Here is a 27,251-nt window from a genome sequence, read left to right on the forward strand (position 1 = left end):
GGTCTAGAATTTGATAACTGCTTAGCAGTAATCCTTTGATATCAGCTTTAACATCAGAGAAGTATACACCAAAGAGGAAATTGCCTTGGATGGGGCCTTGTGGGGCACTGCTAGTGAATGTTTTTCTGTCTAGATCAAATGTGATAGACCTTAACCATACAGGAGACAGCAAATTAGCAATGCAGCAAACTATGTATGGAGTAATATTGAGCTGGGAGAGTTTATTATTAAGTCCATGATGAGGAATAGAGTCAAAGACTTGGGAAGATTATGTTAGGCAGATTGGACTGCATGCTTCTAATCCATGCCTTCAGTAACCCTTTAAAAGAACTCAGCCACAATGAGCAGACATGACATGCCCTCCTTAAAGCTCAGCTAATGTGTGTCCAGGGATGTAATGTCACTTGCATCACTGTTTATTAATTCATCTGTAACATAGTTCAAAGCCTTGTAGACAATACTACCAAGACTAATATACCAGCAAGTTCCACACTCAATAAATGGGCCACCATTGTGCAAGGGCAGCACAGCAACTCTTCTCCACATTTTAGGGACATAACAAACCAAGAAACTTCAGATGAAAAGTTGATGGAGGGAGTTTGTTAGATGGGAATTAATGCTGAACAGCAGACAAGGAGTGGAGGTGTGGGGGGGGGGCAGGCAGAGGGAAAGGTCAGTTGGGTGAAGTTTAATGAGACTATGAACACAATAATGCTATCGATATTACTTGGTTTAGATTAGGAAGTACTGTCAGAGATAGTTTCAGTACATTATTGTTGGCTACTTGCTGTCTTCCTTATATAGCTATATGTTTACATTTTAAAATGGTTGCAAGCCTAATTTCCTAGTCAGCCTTGCATTTCTTAATGGTAAGATTGAAAGGATTACGTGTCAGTTTTAAATCCCTTTTATAATGATGAAATGGATATCTTTTATAGATAGCCAGGAATTTTTTTCTTTTCTTTTTTCTTCTTTTTTTTTGTTATAGTGTTTATGTGTGAGTTTTACCATGTGTTTAGTTTTAAACTTGCCATTTGCTCACATCAGATGGTTATGGATGCCTCAAAGGATTCATCTAACATGAACTAAAATTGATGGGAACAGGCAACAACCTCAGGTACAATGACTGCTAGGCAGATATACTATATATGCTGATCAATACAATAATCATTGGTTTTGGAGAAATCTCTGAAAATACAGCCTATTGTAAAAACTTCAAAGCAGGTTTTTAGGAAGCAGGTTACAGCAAGATGTCAGATTTTGTGGATAAGGATTATTACAACTGGAAAAGTGAAGTGATGAAATTGGGGTTAGACAGAACAAGATCTAGAAGAGTAACACATTTGGTGAGCAGGGGGAAATTTGGTCAACTATATTGGTCTTTACAAAGGTCAGGAATTTATAGGCATATTAGTTTTAGGTTTATGTGTGGATAGTTGAAGTCATAAATAAGTTTGTTGCTCAATTGTTAGCTTTTCTAACTGGTTAAATATTTTTCATGCTGTGAGGGAGGCATAGATAGGGTTATGTAATTGTTATAATGTGATAATTAACTTTATTGAAGGCTACTAGGAATATAATCAGTTCCATTTTTGAGCATGTGGAATCTGGTGAGACACTGGAGATACAACTAAATATGGATATCCCTCTACAATTGTTAGTGGATCTGAAGGCACAAAGGGTGTTGTATCCCAAAACAGAGACAATGCTATTACACTGGAACCAGGTTTCTGTAATTGCACAAAAGTTGATGTCTTTGAAGGTAAGGAAAGTCTAAAGTTTAGATATTTCATTGTTTAAGTCTTCTAGCATTTAACAGTGCTACCTTGATATTATTTGGAGTGGAATCTACTATGATGGGATATTCATCAGGTGACCTCGGACTAAAATAAGACAGTAGTGGGACAAATAGAGGTTTAACCAGTATGCAAAAATAGAGGGGTAAGAGGTACATGCCATATATGGCAAAAGATGGTTTGTACTACTTATTTCTCCCATGCTGACAAACTGGATCCCCTAGAATACTATTGATTTAGCAATCAGTTACTGAAGCCAGTTATACTAACCTTGAGGTTAGGCATCATTGCTGGTGAAGATGAAAGTTTTTTGACCTAGGGACCTTGTGTTATTTGGTGAGAATTATTCTTTGCATTGCCCTTTGGATGTAATGCACCAGTTTGTGCTTGTTTGCTCAAAGCTGCAGTGAGTTAGGCCTTCTGCCCTTGCTCTGCTGTTCTTCAAAACCTGCTGTGTGACTACAAAAGATAAGTGCTTATTTTCAACTGTTTTCTGCACTTCTGATTAACTAAAACAACATTTGCTGCATATCTGTTTAAACTATTCAACTTTTTTTTTTAGCTTAGCGAACTGAATCCTTACCTCTGTTCTGATCTTGTATCCCCACCCGCCTGCTCAGCTGTTGTTGCAGTCTTAAGCACAGTGGCTCTTGAGTTACCCACCTCTACTATAAATTTGATATTAGACACTCCTCCCAGTCCCATTGCATCAGCTCATTCTACTGAGTACAGTGAAATCAGTTGTGAAGGCCCACCCATTGCTTCAGCTCCTTCTACTGAGTACAGTGTGATCAGTTGTGAAGTCCCACCTCTTTAGCGTCTTAGCCTTGTATTATCTTATGTCTCCTCACTTTCTACTTAAAAAAAGAAAAAAAATATTGTGCCTCTTCCTACTTCATTTTGCTGCTTGTGTGTAGGTGCACAACTGCGTTTAGTTTGCCGCATTTGATACTGCTTGTCTGGTAGCCTGATTAAATTGATGACAGTATTTTACTGAACTGCTGCTTTATTTCAGCTGTTTTTCTGTTGTGATTGTAAGCTAATTTATCACATTTGCACTGTTTTAAAGCAATTTACTGGATTAACTGCATTTCATTAATGTTTAACTGTATTTATTTGCTACTTACTGCATTTTATTACTGTTTAACTGCATTTTACTGCATTTCATTACTGTTTAACTGTACTTTTTCATACTGTGAGCTCTGTTTTTGTCTGTAAGTGGTTAATCTGTACATTTTTGTGAGTTTTACTGTGTTCTTACCCTTAAATTGAATGGCATAGTCTGGATACAAAGTTTTCTGCATCCAGAGCTGTTAGTTTTTTCCTTCTGTGTTTCTGGCAGCCATCTTGTGTTTGCCTTGTGTGTTTCTGGTAGCCATCTTGTGTTGGTAGGGGCCTATCTCCTCTGCTAGTGAAAGTATCAGGGCTTCCTGGACCTTGTCTGGCATATATAAACCCCGCGTTGCAGTTGGTGTGGGCTTATTTGCATGTTATAAACCATAGCTGCACTGTTTTTAACCCACTGTGAGGTATTCCAGCTACAACTTTTCCCTTAGTAGCACTTGTGTGATCACCTAGTAGTATTCCTCTTAGACCTTCCACCCTTTACCCCCTTAGCTCTCTCTAGCCTCTTGTCCCTTAGATTCTGACAAATATGGATGGACAGTTTTCTAGGGTTTCTCCTGACAGTCTGGTTGATATGGACATACTGAGACAGTGTAGCAACTGCCTCATGTACACAGACAACCCTCTACTACTACCACCTAGGAACACAATTTGTAAGAAATGCAATTACATTAAGATCATAGAGTCTATTGTCTTTCCCTCACAAGCCAGTATATCTGGCACTGAGAAGGTTGTCAACACAAACACCGGTACTCAGACATCACCCACATCTACACAACACACACCCACATATGTGGTAGTCCTCAATAGAAACATACCCAAACAAAAGAGACATCTGGGGCAAAAACACACACAAACTCCACTGACCACCATACCACACACCACACATAGTCCACACACATGTATCACAGTCACTAAGGCCTAAACATAAACCCAACATATTAGTCATAGCAGACTACATTGCGAGACATATAGATGTGCCCCTCACCAGGATGGATTAGGAGAAAGTCACAGCTGTTTGTCAGGTGCCAGACTCTGCCATATCACCCATACACTCATGCTCTCAACAACAGGTACTATTATGACTCTGTCATAGTATGTGTTGGCATGAATGACTTGAGCTGTACCTCTTTGGACTATATGAAGAGAGACATGATCGAGCTCGCTGAATATGTGTCCCAGGAAGATATGTTCCTAGCCTTAAGCAGCATTTTACCGTCACCCAGAATGAAGCCTCAATACAAACAGAAAATGACTGACTTTAACAACTGGCTTAGTTTCTGGTGTCATTCCAAGGGAATCCAGTACCTGTCAGCGTGAAAAGACATGATCAACAGGCCATGATGCTTTGCCAGTGGTGGCCTGCATCTGTCTCCCTTGGGCTTCAGGCTTCTGGCAAAGGCTCTTACCTCGCCCTTTTTTAGGCAAAGTCATAAGGTCAAAATTACCAACATGAAAACTTCATCAAAATGCAAATTAAAGATCATGTTGCTAAATGCCAGGAGTCTAAACGTGAAACTGCACTCATTGCAAGCATTCTTAACCCTGGAAGATGGTGACATTTGTGCAGTCACAGAAACCTGGTTCAAATCTGCAGAGGGCAACCCGGCCATACCAGGTTACTTATCCTATCATACATTCAGACCCCAAACCATGGGCAGCAAAGCAAAAGGAGGTGGGGTTGCAATATACATTAAAGACATACACACCTCCAGGCTAGTCAAACAGTATGATGCACAGGAAACACTCCAGGTGCAGCTAACCATTGACAAGACCCTTATTCAAATTGCAGCTAGCTACAGCCCCCCAATTTTGACTCAAGATGCCCACTCCACCTATCTGGACCTCTTCGAATCTATCAAAATTCAACCCTTTACCCTTATCCTGGGTGACTTTAACTACCCAACGATAGACTGGAAGTACTACTCATGCCCAAACACAAATGCAAAGAGATTCCTTGATTTCATCAATGCAAATGTCTTGGATCAGCTGGTCGGCACCCCCACAACAGGTGAGAATATCCTGGACTTGGTATTAACCAACATGAGTAACCACTGCAGCATCCCTACAGTGTCATCCTCCCTGGTAAGATCTGACCACAAAGCGGTCACTTTCAAAGTCACCATCTCCCCCGACACCCCAAAGCTAGGGTCAAACAAAAAACTTCTCTAAAACTGATTACAACCTCCTGAGGGAAGGTATAAACAGCTTCACAGCCCCTCCCTCTTGATGGGAACAGGCACATATGTCCAAACCTACACCAAAGTACTATAAGAGCATTTATATAGCTGCATGGAATCTGGAATACCAGACAGGACAAAATCCTCCTCCTCAAGAAAGAGTAAACCTGCCTGGTGGACATCTGCAATAAATAAACTCTATAATAAAAGGGAAAAATTGCTGTCCAGGACCAAGAAGGTGCAGGTGCCCAATTGGAAGCAATCTCTGAAGCAAATAAGAGCACTAGCAAAATCCTCCAAAGCAAACTTTGAGTTCATATTGGCCACATCTATTAGAGACAATCATAAGGCCTTCTTCACATATGTCTGCAATCTCAAAGGAAGCACTCAGATCTGCTCAGAACTGGTGGTCAAGGACACCACATACACAAACACCATAGATATAGCCAACCTGCTGGCAGACAGGTTCAGTGAAAGCTTCACCCCTCTGTCACCCTCATCAGTAAATCAGGACATCCCCAGCACCTGCCCCTTCTCCTCTCATCTCTAGGGAGCAAGCCATCACTGCCCTCTCAAAGGCAAAAATACATCCTCCATGGGACCTGATAACATCCCAGGCTGTATCCTACATGAACATATGCAGGAACTTGCAGCACCATTAGGCACCTTATTCAACCAAAGCCTGAGTACTGTCTTCATCCCAGACAAGTGGAGGACAGATACTGTCATCACTTTGCACAAAGATGGAGCATCCACTGATCCAGGAAATTATAGACCCATCAGCCTAACTAGGATGACCTGCAAGGCCATGGAATGGATTATAATGAACCTCATTAACAAGGACATTGGCATCCTCCAAATTCTCGATCCCACACAGTTTGGTTTCATCAAGGGGAGGTCAAGCCTGTTAAATCTGATCGACTTCTTTGAAACAGTCATCAATGCCATGGATGAGGGGAAGATGGTGCACACCATCTACCTTGACTTGACCAATGCCTTTGATACTATTCCTCAAGTGGGTATAATAGATAAACTCTCTCAACTAGGCATCAATCTGTATGTTACCAGATGGGTAGCAAACTGGCTCACTGATAGAACCCACCTAGTCAAAATAGGGGAAGCCACCTCAAGCAGTAGACCTGTAACAAATGGTGTACCCCAGAGATCGGTCTTGGGGCCCTTGTTGTTTAGGATATACTTTGGTGCAGGTCAAAACCATTGGGATATGGCTGACCAAGTTTGCAGATAACTGCAAGCTGGGTGCTATCATAAATTCCCTTAGTAATGTGGACATCCTCCAAGAGGGTCTCACCCAAACAAATGACTGGTGCCAGAAATATGGCCTCAAACTGAATGTCAAAAAAATGCATCATCATCCCCTTTGGGGAGACTGGTGTCCCCACAAATTATTACATTAACAACAAGGTCCTAAGCATGCAATTAGTCGTGAGGGATTTGAGCACCCAAGTTGATAGCAAACTGATTTTTGACCACCATATTGCCTCCGTTGTATGGAAAGCTTTCTACATGGCCCACCTCATTAGTAAGGGTATCTCATCCAGGGACAAGGATGTCATAACATCCCTGTATTCTTCCCTTATAACACCCATTATTGAGTACAATGCCCCTTTTGGCATGTACCTCACAAAGTGCATGCAGCAGCTGCATGACCACAGAGTTTCCTCACCAGGAGTGTCCAGGGCCTCAAGCATCTACCCTACACAGATAGGCTAAAAGCTGTGTCCCTCTACTCAGTCTCATACAGAGGTGACCTCTGTCTAGCATGCAAAACAATCTCAGACCTCACCTTAATGGGATTGCTGCATATCTGCAAGTCTAGCTCCACTCGAGTAACCTGCACACACAACCTCAACCTGATATATGATATCAATAGGACTTGTTGGCAGGACAGATTTGTGTCCTAGAGACTCCCTCTTCCGTGGAATAGACTCCCTCTCCACGTCAAGCAGAGTACCTCATTAACCCTTTTTAAAACCAACCTGGATAACTGGATGGGGAACGGAAACCACACACCTGGATTCCATCTGTTTCCCTGCCGGACAAGGGCATTGGGTCCTGACTTGTCAGAACATGGGCTAAATGCTTGGCTAGATTTGTAAGGGCCTCAGGGCTAATAGCCTAATAACTTCCTATGATCCTATGATTGTTTACCTACATATGGCCAACTACAAAATCATAAATGTATCTGAGTCTGCACATAGAGCAAAGGGCCCTAGTGAAATCCCTAATCTTGGTACCAGAAAGGCAGCTAACTGTCATCCTTTTCTATGCTATCTTGGTGAGTACTGTGTATGTATGTCTTACAATGGAGTCATCGATGAACAAGATATTTCTAGGATGTGTTGCAGGCCTATGGGACCTTGATGGTACAGGGTTGTAGTACAGGTGACTCAAGTAGAAATTGTCATGGCTGGATAAAGCTGAGGTTAATGCAAGCTGGAACCCCAAGGTGAGAGGTAGTGTTTTTTGAGGTCAGCTAATAACACAGATAACAACCAGTAGAATCTAAACACAACACAGATCCAATATGCAAAAATAATGATGACACAAAAGTAAGGTGGTTCAGTTTTTTAGTGAGACTTGAGTGTCTGAGGATAACTGCTCATGCCTGTTTTTATCTGTGGTTACTCAGTATACTGGGGTATTTGCAACACATTGGGGGAATAAATGAATTTAATTAATTTATGGGGAATTTTGTGGTCAAATTAACATAAAGAGTGAACAGCTTCAGAACCACTAGGTTCAAGAACACATCAGAAACAAGGTGGGAGGTGCAAATATTTTCCCATACCACAAACTATTCAGTGACAGTTCTTTCTCAGGAAAAGTTTGGAATGTTTACAAGTAAAAGCAACAGCTTTTAGCTCCACCCACATTTTACAGATAATTATCTAGTTCCTATGAATCACTAAGGGGCACAAGCTTTCTTTTCTCTCCTAATCAGAACTTTCAGTCATGAGAAAAGAACTTTATATAACATAGTGCAATAAAAAGACATTTCAGTCAAACAAGATAATAACAATGCGTGCAGTGCAAACCTAGAAGCATGCTTTTCCCACACAACAGTCTAGTCAACCACACAGGCAGATATAGAAATCACTAAGGTTATATTTTAATTTTATGTATGTTATATATAACTGTTTTCTTAGACCAGGATGCTTTTAGTTATATATACAAAGAGTAAGCATATCAACGGATGTATATTTTTACTTCCACTTTGTCTTCTGTTTTTTTTTTTATCTTACTGCCTGTCTTTACAATATTAGCATTCTGTAAGCAAGATTATACAATGACAGCTCACTACTATTCAAAAATGTGCGCACTGATTGATCATCCCAACCAGCATGCCCATTGTAAATTGAGCATATACCAGTAGAAAAATGTCAGGTCACTGAAGTACCATTGAGTGGCCAGACTTTTTTCTATTAGTCTATGCTACGGAGGCATATGTCTCAACTGTCCAGATTTTCACAAAATGTCCAGATTTTTGCCTCATATTTTTGGTCTGTTCCTCATATAAAATTTGTGTTTTTCTGACAAATCACCAAGAAATGAAGTCACTAAATAATGATGTGTTTCAGTGTCAAAACTTCATATTCTTCACACAATGCATGATAATACAAATCTTGTTAGTCTAGCAGCTTTCTAAGTTTATAGGTGCAACATTTACACTTGGTCTCTATTTTTGCGGCCTTTGTCCATCATTATTTAAGGTTTTGCCCCCATTTCTTGATCTAAGGTTGAGAGGTACATATGGAGGGCAAAGCAAATACAAGGAAATGCAGGTACATTCTGCAAAGCTAAAGAGATATACCAGATTTTCCTTGTATTTCTGTCTCATACCTCTAAACTGTTTGGATTTTACAGTTTAAAAAAAAAAGAAAGAAAAATGCAACAGAGATCTTCCTTTCGCCACTGCTTGTTTTCAATTGCACTGATATGCTGTGCAAGTGTGAGAATGTAAGTCCCATACATGTTCAGTACATCAACAAACGCTGAAGAATGAGGAAAATAATGCAGAGGAACATTATGGTGCAGTTATAGAAAGACACAATTTAAGAAAAGTAAGCAATTTCTTTCCTAAATAATATAAATGTATAACAGCAATAACCAACTCATGAATGTGGTATGTGAGGATTTATCCATGGTTGGCTTGATTTAATCACTCAGGTTTCACCCTTGTGATCAAACCATGCCAAACATGGGGAAATCCTCAATATACCCACACCCAACCATTGGTTATTGCTTAATTATTGTGTCACTCCTGTTTTATTTGTGTTCATTCTGTCATTGGTCCAGGTCACAGCTGAAATGTGTCCCTAGGCCAGTTTACTTATCTTCTTAACAAATAAATAAATAAAATAATTATATTTTGTATGCTTTCATCCCTCTCATTCAACTGCAATTAATGCTGTTGCCCCCCCCCCCCATGCCTACTTAGCATCTGGCTGATAGTTGCATCTCTACCATTCAACCCTTACCAAATGAGGGCTGGGCATGGTGTAAGTCCTCTTCCAGTCAGCTAGCATGGAATATTTTTTGTTATGTCCTGATATCTCCATATGTGTGCTGAATAAACACTGGGGATGTGTTGCAATGACTACAAACATAGGCTGTCATCCACTTTTGTGAGTGAACTAGGTCTTCAGATAACCCTACCTTTCATCTTTAAGCAAATAGTTCATGCTAAGTTCCCAATTTCCTTTGCAAATTAATTGAGAGACACACACCCCACAACACGCCCCCTCAATGTCCTCTCAGTGGAGTTGAGCAGGCCAGGTCTCCTCTTTCCTCTGTTTCCCTTGTTGGCTCCTCCATTGTCCAGGCCATGACATGAACCTTGATCATCTATGTGAAAGTAAATGTTCTAGCATTCTGTCATATAGAACCAGCAATGACACTTCAACTTATGACTTTATTAGCAGCATGTTAAGAATACCATAAAACATGTAACGTACATAAGTAGCTTTTATTATCCATAATGAAAGCATCTAAAACTTACTCATTCAGTACTCGAAAGTACTAATTAAGCTTGCCAAAAATGAAAAATCTGAAAAATACTATGGAATTGTATATGTTGTTCTACAGAAATGCAGCAGGATAAATATGTAAAATCACTATGCACAATTTAAAATAGAAATAGTTCCATTCCATATCTTAGTCTACTTCAGTCAGAAGTTAAACATTAAAAATACCTGTCCAGGAGCTTTTCTTCTTCACTATTAAGTGAATAGCTTTTATGATATCGAGTTTCCAAATATCTGAAATTCTCACAGCCCAATGTTCGGGGTTTCTCACACATCCATTCCACTCCAGAGTTTCTATCAAAAAACTCACATAATGGACCAGACGAGGATAAGTTATAGTGGCACACAGCCATTTCATTAAAATTTTTGTCAAAAAAAAATCCTAAGTAATCAATTTTATGAGAGTATTTTTCTCTCAGTTTGGACAGAATGGAAACACCTTCACAAGAGTGAACAAGTTTTATTGAAATGAATATCTTTCCTTCCCAGTAAAGTGGGAATGTCATTAAGTAACTTCCATTCTTAAAATCTGTTACCGTTCCTGTAGCACCAGCATTCAGATCATTATTAAAAATTCTGACTCGAAAAAAGTCTCCTCCAACTGTCCTTTTCTGGCCGAGGTAGTCATACGTTTCTACATATACATGCAAGATATCTCCGGTTCTATAAACTCCAGAGGGATTCACAATGTAATATTTGCTGTTTTTTGCATTAGTACTCTTGTTAAACAAATGTACACGATGTGGAAAATCAGGAGGTATGAGGAACTTATAAATCTGATCAATTTCTTTTAGAATTTCATCAGCTTCGGTTTGACTCTTACATCCAGAATGTATATCTTTGTAGTAATCACTCGTTATTCTTAAAAGTACAGAGTGAATCTAAACAAACAGAAAATGCAAAAGAGGAATTAATACATTAAAATGGAGTCTGGCCACTTTAATAAACATATAATGACACAAATTATAGACTACTATACCTAATACAGTGTACTAATTAAGCCATTGTATTGTTCCTCTTTCTGCCCAGGTCCTCCAGAAATTTATTTCCCACTGGAATCATCAAAGACTGATAATCTACAAGCTGTTTAAACACAGACAGCATCAACCCAGCTCTACGGCACATAGGGATGAAGCCCTGACTACAACCCAGCTCTATGTCACATAGGGATGACGGCCTGACTACAACCCAGCTCTATGGCACACAGGGACGAAGGCCTCACTACAATGCAGCTCTTTGTCACAGGATGAAACCCTGACTAAAACCCAGCTCTGTGGCACACAGGGACGAAGGCCTGACTACAACCCAGCTCTATGTCACATAGAGATGAAACCCTGAATAAAACCCAGCTCTACGGCACATAGGGATGAAGGCCTGAGTACAACCTACAAAACGCGAGTTTGATTAGCAGCTTGAGTTTTGAAGGAGCTGAGTGGGAGGTAAGACTGAATGTCATGTGTCAGCTAATTTATTCCAGGGGAGGAGTTGGGGGGTCTGCTTATCATTGCGTACTAATGTTTGAACAGAGGCTGGACTGGCTTGAGTGGGTATGTAGTGATGGGGTTTGACAACATATATTTGCGCTGCCCAGTTATATCTTGTCTTAACATCCTAAAGTCCCCATCCCAAGACCATGTATATAATGACAGAATCCTGACACTCACTCTGATGAATATGGGGCAAAAACCTCATCATACTAAAGGTTGGTTAAGTCATAGTTTCTCTGGAGCATACCTGTTTCGTAATTTGTTGATTCCTAGTCTCACACAATTGTGCTATAAGTAGCCCTTTTCTGTGTCATCATTGGCACTTCTACACACAAACACTAAGTCCTAGAAGTGTTTTAACAAGGTTTTCAGTGCAGCATAAGATAGTGGTGCTCTTTGTACTCATTATACATAAACAGACATTAGGCTTGGCATATGCATGCACCTTGCATAATTTTAGTTTCCCTATTACATTTGCAGTGTGCCTGTCCCACATAGCATTGTTAAATTTTTATTATATGCTAATTTCCAATATTATATCAATGTTTCCAGTAATTGCCATTACATATTAAGTCATCATACAACAATTCACTTGTAAAGACAACTTTTCATCTATGTGTTACCTCAAAATCAGTTTTGCCAGTCAGTCATGTTTTACTGTTTGTTATTTTATCTCCACTCTATTTATTTTCTCATTTTCTATGAGTATAGGTCATTCTAATAGTTGGTCATAATGCTATTTTGTCTCTTCTACTGTTTCATTTCATTGCCCTTGATAGTTTGATGCTTTTATGCTTTGTAAACTTGCAAATTGCTATCTTTACAATGAGTCTTTCTGCTAATGTAATTTTACCAGTGTGTTATTTGCTGATGCATCATTTGACCACCATGCAAGTTCATCAAGTTTATTATGTTATTAAAGGATTATTAGTTGATTATGTGACATGACAAGTCATGCTTGAAAAGAGACCATAGGCCAACCCACCTACTGATTTTCAGACAAATAAAAAATATCATTACCCAGAATCTACAACACTGCTTATGTTACACATATTTTATTTTTATTTGATGTATTTGCTGAACAGTTAATCCTAATCAAAACAAAAGCATACTTTCAGGGGCAGCCTGGGGAGGGGATAACTGATGGATAAGTATCTTGCTTAGTCACACAATATGGAAATGGAGACTGATGGTCTCAAACCTGGGGACTACATGATGATCCTCACTAATAATTTCAGATTATAGTCTATATGGTTCATAACTGTAAATCTCAAAGGTATCTGGTCATCACAAAACTGAATGAATATGTAAAGAATCAAATACTCTTTATACACAACAGCAAAGATATTGAGCAATGACAACATGCTTGTCTATACATTAGACAGATCACATACAAATTAATAATGCAATATTTATTTATTTATTCATTTTATTATTTACTTACTGACATTTGTTTACCAGGAAAGTCCGATTGGGCAATAATACATTTTCAGTGGAGACCTGGGGAGAAAATCTCTAACATATTACATGAAAGCAAATACTGTAGAATATAGCAAATATTTAGATTTTAAATGGATTGTCATTTATACAAGTATAATATAAAACAAAAAAAGCTGTAAAGGCTATCACTTATGCAAGTACAACACCATATACTAGACAGTAACATAAGAAATAATAAGGTTGCTTTGTAAGAGAACAAAGCTTAATTTATTTAAATTACAAGAGGTGAAGACAGAGAGCTGGAAGAAAAGGTGAGGTAATTAAAAATGCATGAATTCAAAGTGGATATATATATCAGTAGAAAGACACAGTAGTGAGTTAGGAAAAGGATTATTAAGCTGACAATATCAGATATTAGAGAGCGAGTGAAAGATTGGTTAATAAAGAAAGGAATATTTATATACAAGAGAAGAGAAAGTATGTGTACAAAGTTAGTAGAGAAAGAGACATTTCCAAATGGCAAATGAGTATTTGAAGGAAATATGTAGTTTGGGGGTTAGCAAAGATGGCAAGCTGCTAACAAAACAAAGTCTTGGCTCTGCTTTATTTTCTTTTTTTGACAGGATTTTATTATACAAACTTAAAAATCTACTTTCTTATACATTCTGAGTCTTTTAAACAAACTTGGACAACTATTTGAAAGAAAACTCAAGTTATTTTTTATGATTTTTCTTTGATTTTTTTCTTGTCAGAAGTTTTATTAACTGTTGTGACAGAATGAGCCAATCAAAAGTGAACTCTCAAGACAACTCTGTGAAAAAGGAAGTACAGTCTATAATGAGCAGAATCCATGAGCCTTCTGTTAAATTTGATAAAAATGGAGATAAAAATGGATGATATAAAAGAAGACTCCAAGAAACACACAAATGTTAAAAGAGATCTGTTCAGATCTCAGGAATAGAAGACATATTAAATGACCTGGACAGCAGAATGGCAGAGAGGGAGAACTGCACAGAATTCCTATTAAAACACAATAATTTGCTTATGGAAACAATAGAGGACCTAGAAAGTAGATCTAGAATAAATAATATTAGGATATACAGAATGCCAGAAAAGGGAGAAGGAGACAATATGTTGCAATTTTTAACTAACTGGATGCCTAAAATTCTAAATCTACCATAATCTCTCTCTTTTGATATTATAGCAATAACCCACGCCTGGGTGTGGGTAATGCAGGATTTACCCACGGTTGGCGTGGTTTGGTCGAGGCTTCGCCTCGGGACCAAACCACGCCAACCGTGGGTAAATCCTGCATTACCCACACCCAGAAGTGGGTTATTGCTATTATACTATGACATTATTTAAGAAAAGAAATAATTACTTTTCTTAAATAATGGCATTGTATAATGCTTCTTTGCTGCCCTTCCGCAGCTGTCTGGTATCCGCGGCAGTTCTGGTGTACTGCGCATGCCTACACAGTACATCAGAGCTGTGGCCAAAAGCAACGGAGAAAGCAAGATCTCTGTTGCTTTTTACTGTTTCGCTATGTTAAATGGGTTTAACATAGCGAGACAGCTTTAAAATAAGCAACAGAGATCTCCGTTGCTTTTTTTAAACCTGTGTCGCTATGTTAAACTCTTTTAACATAGCGAGACAGTGTTTTAAAAGAGACTTATACTAATGGAAAAAGTCTGGGCGACCGGACCTTTTTCCATTAGTATAAGTCGATTTACAACGTGCACGCTGGCCAATCAGCGTGCACGTTTTGGAATATTAATGGGGGGTCATGGTATAATAAGAGAGTCCATAGCTCTCTTTCAACTATTTTGAAGAAAAATCCTCCAGTCCCCAAATCTATTATTGTAAAATTCCCCTCCAGCCAAGACAAGGACCTGGTACTGAAGGCTGCTTGGGCTAATTCTCTGATAAAAATAAATAACACTATCAGGTTTGACAACGACTACACTGCATCTGTTATGACCAACAGGAAAGCATGTATTCCATTTATAAAACACTTAAAGAAGCTAAACATTAAAGCTCAACTATTTTTTTCAGCCAGAGCAAGGTTCTTTTTACCAAGCAGTCAGAAAACTTTTAATTCTCTAGAAGATGTAGTGGACTTTTCTCAGAAAAAAAAAACTCTGATTAATCAGAAAATATGAATTTGGACTTTTGTCAGCTTAAAGAGAAGCAACAAGAAATGTCTGGTCTTTAAGGGACAAAAATACTAAAAAATTAAAGAAAAGTAATGCTGCTCTCATTTTCTATTTTGCCTGAACAGCTTTCTCACAGGAATTCAATTTTGTCATCCATTACAGTTAATCATCAAATACAAGGCAAAACAAAAAAATCTATACTTTAACAAAATACATTTTCTATAGTATCTGAAATAGTGTAGATATGTTATTATTAAGATTACTTATACCTCCCTTTATTATTCTGTTTTAATTCTCTCTAACATTATTTTCAAACACAGTGGGCAGTGTATATGTGGTTGGTGTCTGTGTATTGAAAGTATCTGAAATAGTGTGTATATATACTAATGTTACTTAGAAGTCTCTCTCTTATTTTACTTAAATCCTCTCAAACATTATTTTCTAACATAGAGAGTAGTGTGTATGTGGGGGTGTATGTTAACATGTTTAACTAATCCACTTCATTTTTATATACTCTCTATACATAATTTCAAGTAATCTGTTTTTTTTTTGGGTTATTCTATCTGGTGAATGTGGTTGTATGTGATAAGCTTCATCTATGTGCAGTGGGTGTTGTGTTCAGTGGTTTTTGCTGCATAAAAATCATTTATATACATTACTTCACTTTCTTTTAATAGGCATTTATTATTTCATCTCTTATTCAAAGAATTAGAGATGCTATTCACTATTTTTTTACAGTAGCTCCTTCTTTTCAGTCCCTTTTCATGGATTCATAGGTTTATAGGTGTTACTAAGCTAACAACCACAAGGGCCTTTTTAAGCCTAGCCATGCATCTCAAATCTCTGACAAGTTCTGATACGCTTGATAAGTGTAAGCATGGGCCTGGGAGATAAACCATTTACAGGTTACCTGTGTCCATTAGAGACATAGGTGCCACACCAGGGATGAATTTCAGATTTCCCATCCAATTGTCCAAGCTGCACTCGAATTGGGTTAGGGAGGAACTCTGCTTTACATGGATTTAGAGCCTGTTCCATAGATGGGGTAGTTTCTGGGATACAAGCCTATCTATCCAGCAGATCCTATTTATATCACAGGCAAGGTTTAAGTCCTTAGAATTGGTAATTCTGGTGCTGTTTGTTTTGTGGATGTGCAGGAGGTCTATCAGAGTGGGGTCTGACAATGCCCTATATGCCAGGTATTGATCTCCCCTCAAAAGCCTGTAGGAGACAGAATACAGGGATAGGGCATTGAGGCAGTCTGTATAGGACATATTACTTACACCCTGTATTCTTTTAGTGAGGAACCTCTGTAGACATACCAAAGGGTGCATTGTACTCAATGATAGGTCTGATGAATGCCGGATACAGTGGAACAATGACTTCCTCAGACTTAGATGTCATACGTTTGTTTATAAGTTGCGCAACATAGAATGATTTCCTCACCACTGTAGACACGTGATGATCAAAGGTAAGATTACTATCCATGTGTGTCCCTAAGTCCCTGACTACTGGGTCAACTCTAAGGCATGTGTTGTCAATATGATAGTTACCAGGGATGGATGACTTTCCAAAGGATACTGTTATGCATTTCTTGGCATTTAGTTTTAGTCCATGGCTCTGACATCAGTTGTTTGTCTGTGTCAGTTCCTCTTGGAGAACATCTGTATCAGTGTGAGATTCAATGCCAGCTCCTGATATGCAATCATCTGCAAATTTAGTCAGCCAAAGACCACTGACTTGGCCTTGACTTCTGAGAAGTAAATGCCAAAAAGGAGCAGTCCAAAGACTGATTCCTGAGGGACTCCATTTGTGACTGGCCTCTTTGTAGAGGTGGAGTCCCCAGTTTTAACTTCTTGGGTCCTGTCTGTGTGCCAGTTGGCTATCCATCAAGTGACATACGGGCTTGTACCTAACCTCTTGAGTTTGTCAACAATACCTCTGTGGGGTATTGTGTCAAATGCCTTGTACAGGTAAAGGTAGGCAGCATGAACGATTTTGCCTTCATCCATTGCTTTGGTGACCTCCTCAAAGACGTCCACCAGGTTGAGTAAACATGATCTGCCCTTGATGAAACCAAACTGGGTTGGGTCCAATGTCTGGAGGTTTACTACATCTTTACTGATCATCTCCATGGTAATTCTTTCCATGGCTTTACATATAAGACTAGTGAATCTTATGGGTCTGTAGTTTCTAGGGTCAGTAGATGGACCACCTTTGTGGAGAAGGATGACTGTTGACTTTCTCCACTCATGAGGCATGAAGCCTGTTTGGAGGCTACAGTTAAATAGTAATTCCAGAGGCCCTGATAGGTCATGTTTCATGCTATTTAGAAGGCATCTTGGGATATTGTCTGGTCCCATTGATGCAGTGTTCTTGGTCTTAGAGACAGCATTAAGGACCTGTTCCCTAATGATAGTAAGGGAAGTTATATTTGATGATATTTCCTGAGGGAAAGTTGAGGGGGAGACAGGAGTAAAGTTGGAGCTGATTTATCAGCCAGGATGTTTGCTATATCTTCTGGCTAAATACAGGTGGCTCCATTTACAAAGAGCTCTGTACACAGTTGTGCATTGCCTTTGAGGTTGTGGACATAGCTAAAGAATGCTTTGTGGTTGTCCTTGGCCTAGGAGGCCAAACTTACCTCAAATTTGGCTTTTATAGACTTTATTTGTTCTCCGAGTTGTTTGTTTAGTTTGATGAGAGTGCTTTTATCCTGCTGGGTGCTGCACCTCCTAATTTTTGTCATGATTTTCATTCTCCTGTTATACAGCTGACTGATTTTGTGATTCCACCAGCGTGGTTTGTTTTTTGAGTTAGTTCTGTACTTCTTACTGGTAGGTACAGCTGCCTCTATGCAGCTATTAACATGCTTTACAGGGTTTCTGTGAACAGTTTTGCATAGACAGAAGTGTTCACAGGGTTTATGGGGGCTTGAAATTTTGTCAGGTTTTCATTTAATAGCAGGAGTTAAGCCTTAGAATAATTTCTGAATAGTCCAGGTTTAGTTGGGGGTCTAAGTTTCATTTTTACTTCAAACGAGACCATTTTGAGGTCTGACCTTACGAAATAAGGCATTATAATAGTTTAAATACATGGTATGGGTTTCCTGGGTCATAGAGGGGAACCTATAGCTTGCAAAGAAGTGGTATTGGATTTTACATAAGGTGATTTGAACATGGAGCAACTCAAGTGCATTGTCCTGTTTGACAAGCCTTGAAGTTTATTTATTTTTTATGTAAATAGAGATGAGACCTTTAGTCCCCGCCTGTGAAGTAGCTGGCCTAAATGTATAGAAGGCATTATAACCTTGCACTGTTGGTGTGCTCTCTGTGGCTTTAAACAATGTCTCAGTGACTGCACAGATATCAGCATTCTCTAGGGTAAAGCGAGCTTCTAGGGAGTGGAGTTTTTTCTTTAGACCTCTAGCATTGAGCAGTAATACCTTCAGATTTTCTTGGTTTTGATTTGGTATGTTGGAAGTACTTTCAGTTGGGCATTGCCTAAAAAAGGCACTATGGGGCAAGACAATGTTTTGGCTAATATTCGAAAGCCTAGAGGGGAGAAGTGCAGACCATCCCTGGCAAAGCAGTGTGGTCTGTTGACCATGCTGACAAATATTGCACCCCCTTAGAATGACACCAGAAACTAAGCCAATTATTAAAGTCAATAATCTTTTGTTCGTATTGTGGCATCATCCTTGGAGAAGGTAAAATGCTGCTCAGTTAGGCTCATATCTTTTCTCACCTAGCATTAGTTAAATTGCTTTAGAATGTTTTTTTTCCACATATCTTGAGCTGTTTGTCAACTTATAACAGTCTAGATTCCATGTTCAAGCTGCCTGTGCTGCAGGAAATGCATTTTGAACTTTAACCCTCACTTACAGGAAGTGAACTTTTAGAAGGCTAAACCAACAGCAGAAACACAGAAATATAACATTTAAAATTAATCTAGTTAATTTTAAAACATATCCAGGTAGTTTATTTGCTCATTATCTGTTACAAAGTAGAATAATGAAAAGAATAGGAAAGAAGAAGAATGTAGTGGGATGAAGACATCTGGTACTAATCTCTGTTTAGTGACATCTTGTGGTCATCCTAATTATAGTTCAGTGAAATTTTTGTATTCTTTACCTAAGTACAGTAAAAATAATATATTCATGCAGCACATCATCACAGTACAGAGGAATATGTCATTTACTGTGATGAAAATGCTTGTTTAAAACAATATTACTGGTTTTAATGCATTATGAAAGAAGCTGAAAACACTAATACAACTTTAATAATAATATAGACTGTTACTGTCATGCAGAATACTTCTGATAAACAATACTACAGTAGTAAAATTTCCTCTACAGTTTCTCTGGTTCCATAACATGGTACCTGTTATATTGTACACACAAATATTTACCCACTGTCAGACTGGATTTTTGATTATTCAGTCTAAAAATTTCAGGATTTGGCATTGTGAGTCCTGATATTTTAAAAAGTTACTTTCCTTAACTAATCCATTACTGTCACTCAGAGCCGGCCTTTGGCCAACTGGTGCCATAGGCAAAAGGGCTCCACGGCACCCCCCGCCAAACCACTGGGCACCCCCATCCTGATCTATCTATACCATCCAAATTCATTTTTTCTTTTTTTTTTTCTTACAGTTTGTCTTATTCTTCAGTTTTTTTTTCTATATTCATTCAACACATTTTAAATAAAGCATTTCTTTAGTACAAAAAAAAAAAGTAAATAAACATACTAGAAAAATACCCCTGCTAGAGCGGTGCCCAAGGTGGCCACCTTGTTGGCCTATGGCTAAGGCCGACTATGTTGTCACTGACCTACTGTATTTTTTCATATCCACATTTCATTTATGCAAGCACAAACCATTGACTTCTTTGCTAGCTACATCTTTTATTTCTGACATTGTCTAACTTTTGCATTATTCAAGGGCTGTGTGGTATTTTCTACATAGGCTCCCTCGAAATACACATTCTTTGAAAGAATAGATAGTTTCATTAAATAAGATCTAATAAGTAAAATAACTGTTCTGCTTCTTGCAACAGACAGTGGCATGCCTAAAGGTTTAATCTCATAAATCTCATAAAAATATAACAAAAACTTCAACACATAGACCATGGGTGATCCACAGATAATGGAAAACCTGAGATATAATACAAAGAGGTAGTTAAAGGCCCACTACAGGAAAAAAAATAAAAAAAAACACTTGTTTTTTTATCTTTTCTTGAATTTCTAAGTAAAGTAGAAGTTACTACTAATTGTCTTGTGTTAGTAGCCCTCAGTGTCATTCTTGGGGCAGGCATCCTGATCAGAGCTTGCTTTCTTCTAAAGTTAAATCTTCTTATAGTGCAACTGAGATTATAATGCCCATGGCTGGACTGCCACATCTCAGTTCCATTCACTTAGAATGGAAGAACAGAGAAGCAGTGCTAATTTTGAGAAGCCTCAGTACTAGTATCACTGTTCTGCAGTGCATCTTACGAATGTTTTTCCTACTGATCTGTTTTACACATTTTGTGAAAACAGCATCCAGAAATATCAACTAATTTCTGAGATAACAGACCTTTTTGGAAGATACTGCTTTTGTGTGCTTCAGTACTTCAGTTCCTTCTCAAGTTACTCCTCCCATTTTCACTCCCTCAGTAAACTACACTATCACATTTCCTGCCCTACAAGGTTTTGTTAATTAGTCACCTATGCATGGCAATAGACATCAGACAGAAATGTCAGCGTGGAGTGCCAGTAAAAGCATTCCCTCAGCTCTCTTTTTATTCATGTCATCTGTAAATAAAGTTACAAAATACTTGTATCAAACCTTATGCAGGAGTCTAAGTATTCCAACAATGGTGCACTGCTGTGTTTATTAGAATTCATATTAGCTACTCACAGCTGTTGATATGTCTGCAAGCAAATGCTCTTATCATCCACCAAATAATAGTCTTATTTCAGATAAATAATTATATAATAATACAGTTGTCAGTCTTGTTATCTCTCAGGCAGGTCACTGATGTTACCTTCTACTTATTCTTACTGTTACTTTAGTATGCACAGTCAGTAAAATTTCCATTACACATTTTCTGATGTTATTCAATGTAGTTCTCTAAGTACAATATAATGCATAGTATCACTGCCCACCATACTTATTTTTAAGCAATCTGCAGATGACCTAGCAACAGTTTCAGTGGATCTTGTTGCAATTCTATTAACTTTTTTCTTCAATGAATATTATGATTACTCCAAAGTTCTTTCAATTCTCCACCTCAGAGCTATTCTTATTTTCAAATTTTGGTTAGTTACTATTTCTAAGTCAGACACAGTGGCCAACTCAGTTCTCATGTTGTATCCACACACGCTTGTAGCAGTAAAAACACACTGCTGACATCAGCCGGCAAACATATGTCCTCATCCATGTGCAAAAACACACTCAAATTGAAATACATATTTACACATACCACACTTGCCTATTCATAAGTAAGGGGTCTACAGATGTACTTACACAAGGTATAATCAACTGCCTACAAAAACTAAACAACCCTATAACCTTTTGGTATTACTTCAGCATACAGTTGTCCCAATGCTTTCCCTGAAATGTAGTTGTGAAATCTAACACCTGATGCTTTAAGGTTAAACAAAGGATTCAAAGATTCAAAGTAAACACTTCAGTACAAAAATTCAAATGAAAACAAGCATGCAGGAAGCTAGCATATCTTTTATGAGATAACATATGGTTCACACCTCTGCACATTGGTTGCTATAAAAAAGTTATGTACTTACCATAACATTCGGTGTGTGTTGTCCATCTTGTCCTTTATTCTCACTGATGAGTTAGATCTGATGTATTTGATCCATCTCAGCCTGTACCAAAGCTCGAGGACTTCAGCAAAGCTTGTGGGCTCCCTTTCCTACCCATAATGCAGTTCCACATCTCCCTCAGATCTTGTTTCCCCAACAGAAGCAATAATATTGGTAACGTGTAAGAATTTAAAATAATGCACTGTACCGTAATTAGCTGGAAACACTGTAATGAGACTGAGAACAAAAGACTTTATCTGTTAATTACCCAACCTCATGCTGAACAGGTGCCAAGTCTTTCCTTTATGGACTAAGTCTTGTGTACTTTCCAGAATGAATTCTTCAAACGCTGTAGTTCATGCAATAAGACTTTATTAGATGTTTACAACATCCGAATACTGTCTTCATTAACAGTGCTGATAAACAATTAGTGTTCAAAGTTATTGTACATCATATTCTGATTGTCCTGAACAACGTAAACTGATATATGTTATAGTATTGGTTTTGCACTGGGCAGCACCGGTTAGTTAGGGTAAAACTATTCCCGGCTGCACAAAGTCTCCTCTTCAAATTTTCCCTTGGAACTAGAAGAACTTTCAACTTAAGCACTTAAGCCATTCATTTCTCAGCCCGGCACTTGCTCAAAACTCATAGCAAGCACTTATAAACCCTAGCACTAGACCCTCCTATACTCTACAGAAGGACAAGGCTCTCTATTTGACCTTACCAGCCATCCAGTATAACAGTTCACTGTACCTATCCAGGCATGTCCAAAGGGCAGTTTCAGGTGTACTCTCCAGTCCAACTGGTGAATCTGGACATTTTCAGGCAATGTTACAACTGCCTCATGTACACAGACAACCCTGTCCTCCTACCACCAAACACTAATACATGTGAGAGATGCAATTATACAGTCAAACTGGAGGCTAAACTCTCTCAACCCAAGACTGGATCAGAGAATCAAGAGGAGAAGGGAAATACATGCATCACAGCACCAGTCTCACATAGACCCATTAAACCAGTACCGGCAAAAAACACACATAAATACATGAAAACATACTCAGAGGCTCCAAATAAAAATCTGCAAAACCAACAGAGACCTCCAAAGCAAACACCCAAGCAACCTCCACCCCAACACAAACCATGAAACACATACTTCACAAAACCAGTGTGCCATGCAATCACAGCCCTTAAGGCAAAATAACATACCCAACATGCTAGTAATAGGTGACTATAGTCAGGCACAATGACGTTCCACTCACTAGGCTGAATAAGGAGAAGGTTACTGTTAGCTGCCTGTCGGGTGCCAGGATCCACCACATAACACAAGCACTCAGGTCACTCCAGAACAAGTACAAATATGACTCTGTCATTGTCCATGTTGGTGTGAATGACCTGAGCCATACCTCCCTGGACTACATGAAAAGAGACATGGAAGAGCAATCTGATCATGTAGCCCAGGCTGTTATGACCCTGAGTAGCATCCTGCCCTCACCAAGAATGATACCACGGTACAAAAAAAAAATTCTCGATTTCAACAATTAGCTAAATTTCTGGTGTCATTCAAAGGGTATCCAGTGTCTGTCCACTTGGGATGACAAAGGTGGAGCCACAACAGACAAGCCACGCTGCTTCGCTAGAGATGGCTTGCACCTGTCACCCTTAGGTTTTCAAATGCTGGCCAAGGCTCTTGCCAACCCCATAGTGCCTTTTTTAGGCAAGGCTCAAAAGACAAACCCACCACCGTAAATAGCACAAGTAACAAAAAACTGAGGGTAATGCTACTCAATGCCAGAAGTTTAAACCTCAAAATGCACACACTCAAGGCACTCCTCAGCATGGAGAAAATCGATATATGTGCAGTAACAGAAACCTGGTTTAAGGCTCCAGAGAGCACCCCTGCACTACCAGGCTACAACTCATACCATACACTTCGGCCACAGAACCCAAACCGAAATACAAAAGGTGAGGGCGTATTCATATTCATTAAGGATACCCACACCTCCAGGTTAGTGGCACAGCACGATGATTCAGAGATCATCCACCTGCAACTAACAATGGACAAAACTGCAATTTAAATTGTAGCTTGCTACAGATCACCCACCATGTCCCAGGACCCCCATTCTGCATTTCTAGAAACACTGGGAAACATTTAGGTCCTAACAAACACCCTAATATTGGGTGATTTCAATTACCCAAACATTAACTGGGAGAACTACTCAAGTACTAACTCCCTTGCCCAACATTTCCTAGAATTTATAAATTCAAATGCCCTGGTTCAACTGCTCAACACTCCCACCAGAGGTGACAACATATTGGACCTGGTCATCACCAACATGGGCGACTGGTGTTCCACACCAGAGGTCAACCCCTTGCTGGTTAGATCTGACCATAAACAAATCACTTTGGATATCCACATTCCGTCCCCACCCACAGACAAGGAAACCACTGTGAACAACTTTATAAAAGCAAACCTCACATTACTTAAGACTGAGGTGGAAAGTTTCAAAGCACCCATGCTGAAGGATAAGGCTGTCCAAGCTGCAAAATCCTTTACTAATGCATTCTACAGGCATCTACAAGAATGCATGGATCATGCCATCCCAAGCAAAACCAAGACTCACTCCTCCAAGAAAAGGAAACCAGTCTGGTGGACTCCTGCCATAAACAAGCTATATAATAGAAGGAGGAAACTAGTACAGAAAAGAGTAAAATCCCAAGTAGGGAAGACATCCCTGATCAGTATCAGCAAGAAGCTACGATCCCTCATAAAAGCATCCAAGGTGAGCTTCGAAAGAAAAATTGCCAAGGACTCCAAAGATAACCACAAAGCATTCTTTAGCTATGTCAAGAATCTAAGTGGCAATGCTCAGATCTGCTCGGAGTTACTGCAGAATGGCACAAAATACACTGAACTGACCGATAGCACCAACATCCTGGCAGACAGGATCAGCGCAAACTTTACCCCCCTCTCACCCCCAAAAGGGCCCATAACCATACCAGAAGAATGTAGAGTCCCTGAAATCATGGACACACAGGTTAAAACAGCCCTCTCCAAAGCCAAAAACACAGCATCAATGGGACTGGACGGTGTCCCAGGCTGCATCCTACACGAGCTCAAAGATGAACTAACCCCTCACCTAAACACACTGTTCAAACTCAGCCTCTCCACAGGCTACATATCCATAGAGTGGTGCACAGCAATGGTTATTCTGCTCCACAAAGGTGGAGCCACAACAGACCCCGGGAACTACCACCCTATAAGCCTGACTAGCTTGGTCTGCAAGGCTATGGAGTGCATCATCATGGAACTCATTAACAGAGACTTGGAAACCTCCAAACACTGGACCCTACCTAGTTCAGCTTTGTTAAGGGCAGATCATGTTTCCTAAACCTGGTGGACTTCTTTGAGACAGTTACCAAGGCTATAGACAAGGGAAAGGTGGTACACACAGCCTACCTAGACCTCACAAAGGCCTTCAACACCATTCCCCATTCTGGTATTATAGACAAGCTCACCAGCCTGAACATAAACCCCTATGTCACAAGATGGGTTGCCAACTGGCTCATGGACAGAACCCACATGGTGAGAGTTGCGGGAGCTAGGTCAGACTCTAAACCGTTTACAAGTGGTGTTCCCCAGGGCTCAGTCCTAGGACCCCTCCTGTTTGGCATATACTTCTCAGAGGTACAGGCAAGCACAGGAGAACTATGGCTGACCAAGTTCACAGACGACTGCAAACTAGGGGCTATAATTGACTCTCTGGCTGACACAGACATCCTCCAAAAGGGTCTCACTGAGATGGATACCTGGTGTCAAAATCAAGGCCTCAAGCTAAATGCCAAAAAGTGCAGTCATCCCCTTTGGAAAAAACACAGTACCCACAAACTACCACATAGGTTGTAGTCCCCTAAATACGGAAGACGTAATAAGGGATCTGGGGACCCAAGTAGATAGTAATCTCACCTTTGATAATAACATTGCCAAAGTGGTTAGAAAATCCTTCTTTGTGGCCCACCTAATCACAAAAGGGTTTGCATCCAAATCAAAAGAGGTCATTGTGCCCCTCTACTCATCACTCATCAGACCCATCATAGAGTACAATGCCCCATTTGGGATGTACCTTACAAAATACCTGCAACAGCTGGAAAGACCACAGAAGTACCTCACCAAGAGGATCACTGGCCTCAAACAGATGCCTTATGCAGCTCAACTGAAGAAACTCCAGCTGTACTCGGCTGCATACCGCCTACTCAGAGGTGATCTCCACCTGACATACAAGGCCATGTCCAACCCAGAATTGATGGACATGCTCCACCTAAAGAAAACCTTATCCCTTGGGCCACACGCTCTAGGGATCTAAACCTCACCACAACAATAAATAGGATGTGCTGGAGGGATATATCCCTGTCCCAGAGACTTCCCATGCTTTGGAACAAGATTCCAATCTACATTAGGCAGAGCTCCTCGCTAACACTCTTCAAAAGAAACCTTGACAAGTGGATGGGAAACAGAAAGTTTACCCAGGGGATCACTTCAGTGGCTCTGCTGGACAGTGGGAACTAATCTAAGGGGTAACAAAAGCCAACACATTCTGGCTAGGCTTATAAATGACTTCAGGAAGATAGCCTAGTACCTACCTATGAACCTGTATAGTCTTTATTTGACCTGTCTTCTGTACTCAGACTAGAGTGCCTAAAATCTTCTCTGAAGTAACAGGTTGAACAGATTCACTAACCTTAACTGAACTGCTCTCTTGAACACAACATATTATATTGCTTCAGTCCAGTAATTTTCCGTATTTACTTTTTTTAACCTATTTAACATTCCATTAAGGAGCATTCTGTAGCTGTCAAGACTGTATCTTTCCCTTGAGAAAAGAACATTCTGTATTTCTGTATTTTTATACACTTTATGCTTATCTTTCCTTTCTAATAAACTGTCTTTCATGCTTGACCAGAAAGGCTATTTTTCTTTCTGCTTAACTGTCTTTTATGTATAAATGAAACACAATTTATTTTACCCTTTAGCCTGTCTAATGTCTAATAACTACTTTAAAATGGAAGTCCCTAATCTAACAGTTGCCACTGAAATCCCTGATGAATGTCTACAGGGAACTACGTCTGTAGTTACCTTACATTTATATTGCTAACTACTGTATACAGCTTTATGCTACCTGATTTATAATCTGAAAATAAAAACAAATTATTTGGTA

The 27,251-nt window shown here is 39.3% G+C and overlaps 1 protein-coding gene across 1 annotated transcript in view; it reads right to left on the bottom strand.

Moving 5' to 3' along the window:
- The window catches only part of LOC122808108 (NXPE family member 4-like), a 513,467-nt gene that overhangs the window by 282,412 nt on the left and 203,804 nt on the right, over positions 1-27,251 (bottom strand). The window contains exon 2 of the mRNA XM_044079080.1: positions 10,318-11,030. Within this exon, the coding sequence (XP_043935015.1) occupies positions 10,318-11,030 (713 nt within the window). The remainder of the gene's footprint in view (positions 1-10,317; positions 11,031-27,251) is intronic.

Source organism: Protopterus annectens, chromosome 8.part0 (genome assembly GCF_019279795.1).
Source record: "Protopterus annectens isolate FY-2018-M chromosome 8.part0, PAN1.0, whole genome shotgun sequence".
Taxonomy (NCBI): domain Eukaryota; kingdom Metazoa; phylum Chordata; order Ceratodontiformes; family Protopteridae; genus Protopterus; species Protopterus annectens.